The following is a 1725-nucleotide window of genomic DNA, read 5'->3' as shown; positions in this document are numbered from 1 at the left end:
AGGTTAAAGTTACCAGAGATTATTTATCCAAATATCCAAATCACTCTGACATTAATCCACAACACTGGTCAAAACTTACTACTATGTCTTTCTTGCTTGTCGTTTAAAATAAAAAGTTGCAGTGTTGTTACGAAACATTGGGATTTCAACTGTGGGCTGCTGATAGTAAGACAATCATGCACACTTACTGTAACATAACATACACACTGTTTGAAAATACTCTAAAATGTGTGTATTTGGCCCACTTTCACCTACAGTATAAGTTCATCACTGCTACATAAAATTAGAGTTAGTACCACAAGGGATTTTTGGTTGTGTCATTTGTATGTATGTGCATTAGTGTGTGTATCCCCAGAGAGGAGGCAGACGGATAACCAATAGTATGGTTGTTATGGTTCGTCTGGAGAAACACCTGCCACATCCAGAGGGAGAGAAACCCCAGCAATAACCATACCTATATGGGGCAGAGGAACAGCTTGTATGGCAGCTTCCCTTAATAGCTTTACTAATAAAAAAAAAGAAGGTATTATCTTAAATACCTGCAAAATGCTTTCAAAGACATAGAAAGACAAGATGAACCTAATAAGGCCTACAAATCAGATTTTGCCTTTGCAAAAAACCTTGGGTTCAGCAATAAATAACAAAATAGCTTTGAACAGGCTTTTAAATCTTTTTAACAGTTTATTTACAATGTATGAATTCCAGCTGCAACTGAATGCCACATAAAAGCACACAAAAGTCCAGTAGGCTATTTTTTGTGTAATTTAAACAAAATGGTGCAAACGGGAAACAAATTCACAACAGATATAGGCAGCAAATTTTAGGTCGGGCATTGCAAAGTTTGAGTAGTTTGCCTACACATACAGCAGCTTTCCCCATTCATTCCCATCCTTTGTGATGACAGTAAGAATACTGAACAGTTCCCTATGATGACAAAGCAACGTGATATTCCCATTAATGCTGGGATGCACAGCAGTGTGTCTGTGTACAGGGCCACTCCGTTATAACCCCATATATTCCTCCAGTCCTGTCAGCATCCTCTGTCGCTGCTTCCAGAAATCATTTCAGCAGTCGTGGCTGGTTACAGACAGTCCTCCTCATCCTCAGTCCTTCCTCCTGCTGCCCCTCGCACCTCACACATCCAGCACGTGGTTGAGGTAGGAGATGTAACAAATGGCGAGTCGCAGGATCTCAATCTTGGACAACTTCTTGTCCGGTGGGAGCGTCGGGAGCAGTTTTCTCAGCTCCGCAAAAGCCACGTTGAAGGCCACCACGCGGACCCGCTCCCTGGTGGCGTGCGCGGATCGATATTTAGCGGTCGCGCGCCTCCTCCGCCTCTTCTCCTCCCTGCTGAGAGCGGGCACGTGCACAGAGCGCGCCTTGCCCTCTCCACCCGCGGGTTCGGCCGGCACGGACCCGCGTGCACCCGCGTTGAAAGTGTCCAGCAGGGTGTCCGGGTCCGTTTGTCCCCAGGGCGGATCGGACTCTGGCTGGTCGGGACTGAGCATCATGCTTCTGTCCTCACAGGATCCTGAAGTCAGTAGAAATACAGCCAGAGATTGGGAAATGATTCTGCTTCAACTTTATGATTAAATGTGATTTTATTATTTTTATCATTTCCATGAATGCATTAACATAAGGCATATTTTCCAAACTTGTAGTACATAATACAGACATTTATGCTATGGGATATTGTATTGTGTGCCATTATGATAACTGCCAGCT

General features: G+C 44.1%; 1 protein-coding gene across 1 annotated transcript; it reads right to left on the bottom strand.

The window, feature by feature from the left end:
* Nucleotides 1–717: 717 nt before the first annotated feature.
* Nucleotides 718–1511, bottom strand: LOC118339399 (helix-loop-helix protein 2-like). The gene has a single exon (XM_035677005.1). The coding sequence runs from the start codon at nucleotides 1509–1511 to the stop codon at nucleotides 1134–1136; it is 378 nt and encodes a 125-aa protein (XP_035532898.1). The 3' UTR covers nucleotides 718–1133.
* Nucleotides 1512–1725: the final 214 nt, after the last annotated feature.

The sequence above is a fragment of the Morone saxatilis genome, unplaced genomic scaffold, assembly GCF_004916995.1.
Source record: "Morone saxatilis isolate NCDOM2014 unplaced genomic scaffold, NCSU_SB_2.0 Contig5, whole genome shotgun sequence".
Taxonomy (NCBI): domain Eukaryota; kingdom Metazoa; phylum Chordata; class Actinopteri; family Moronidae; genus Morone; species Morone saxatilis.
The sequence above is the reverse complement of the archived record's forward strand: the minus strand, read 5'-3'. Positions and strand labels throughout refer to the sequence as shown.

Bases quoted from the DNA above. Each gene is read 5' to 3' on its own strand.
- LOC118339399 (XM_035677005.1), bottom strand. From the start codon at position 1,511: ATGATGCTCAGTCCCGACCAGCCAGAGTCCGATCCGCCCTGGGGACAA.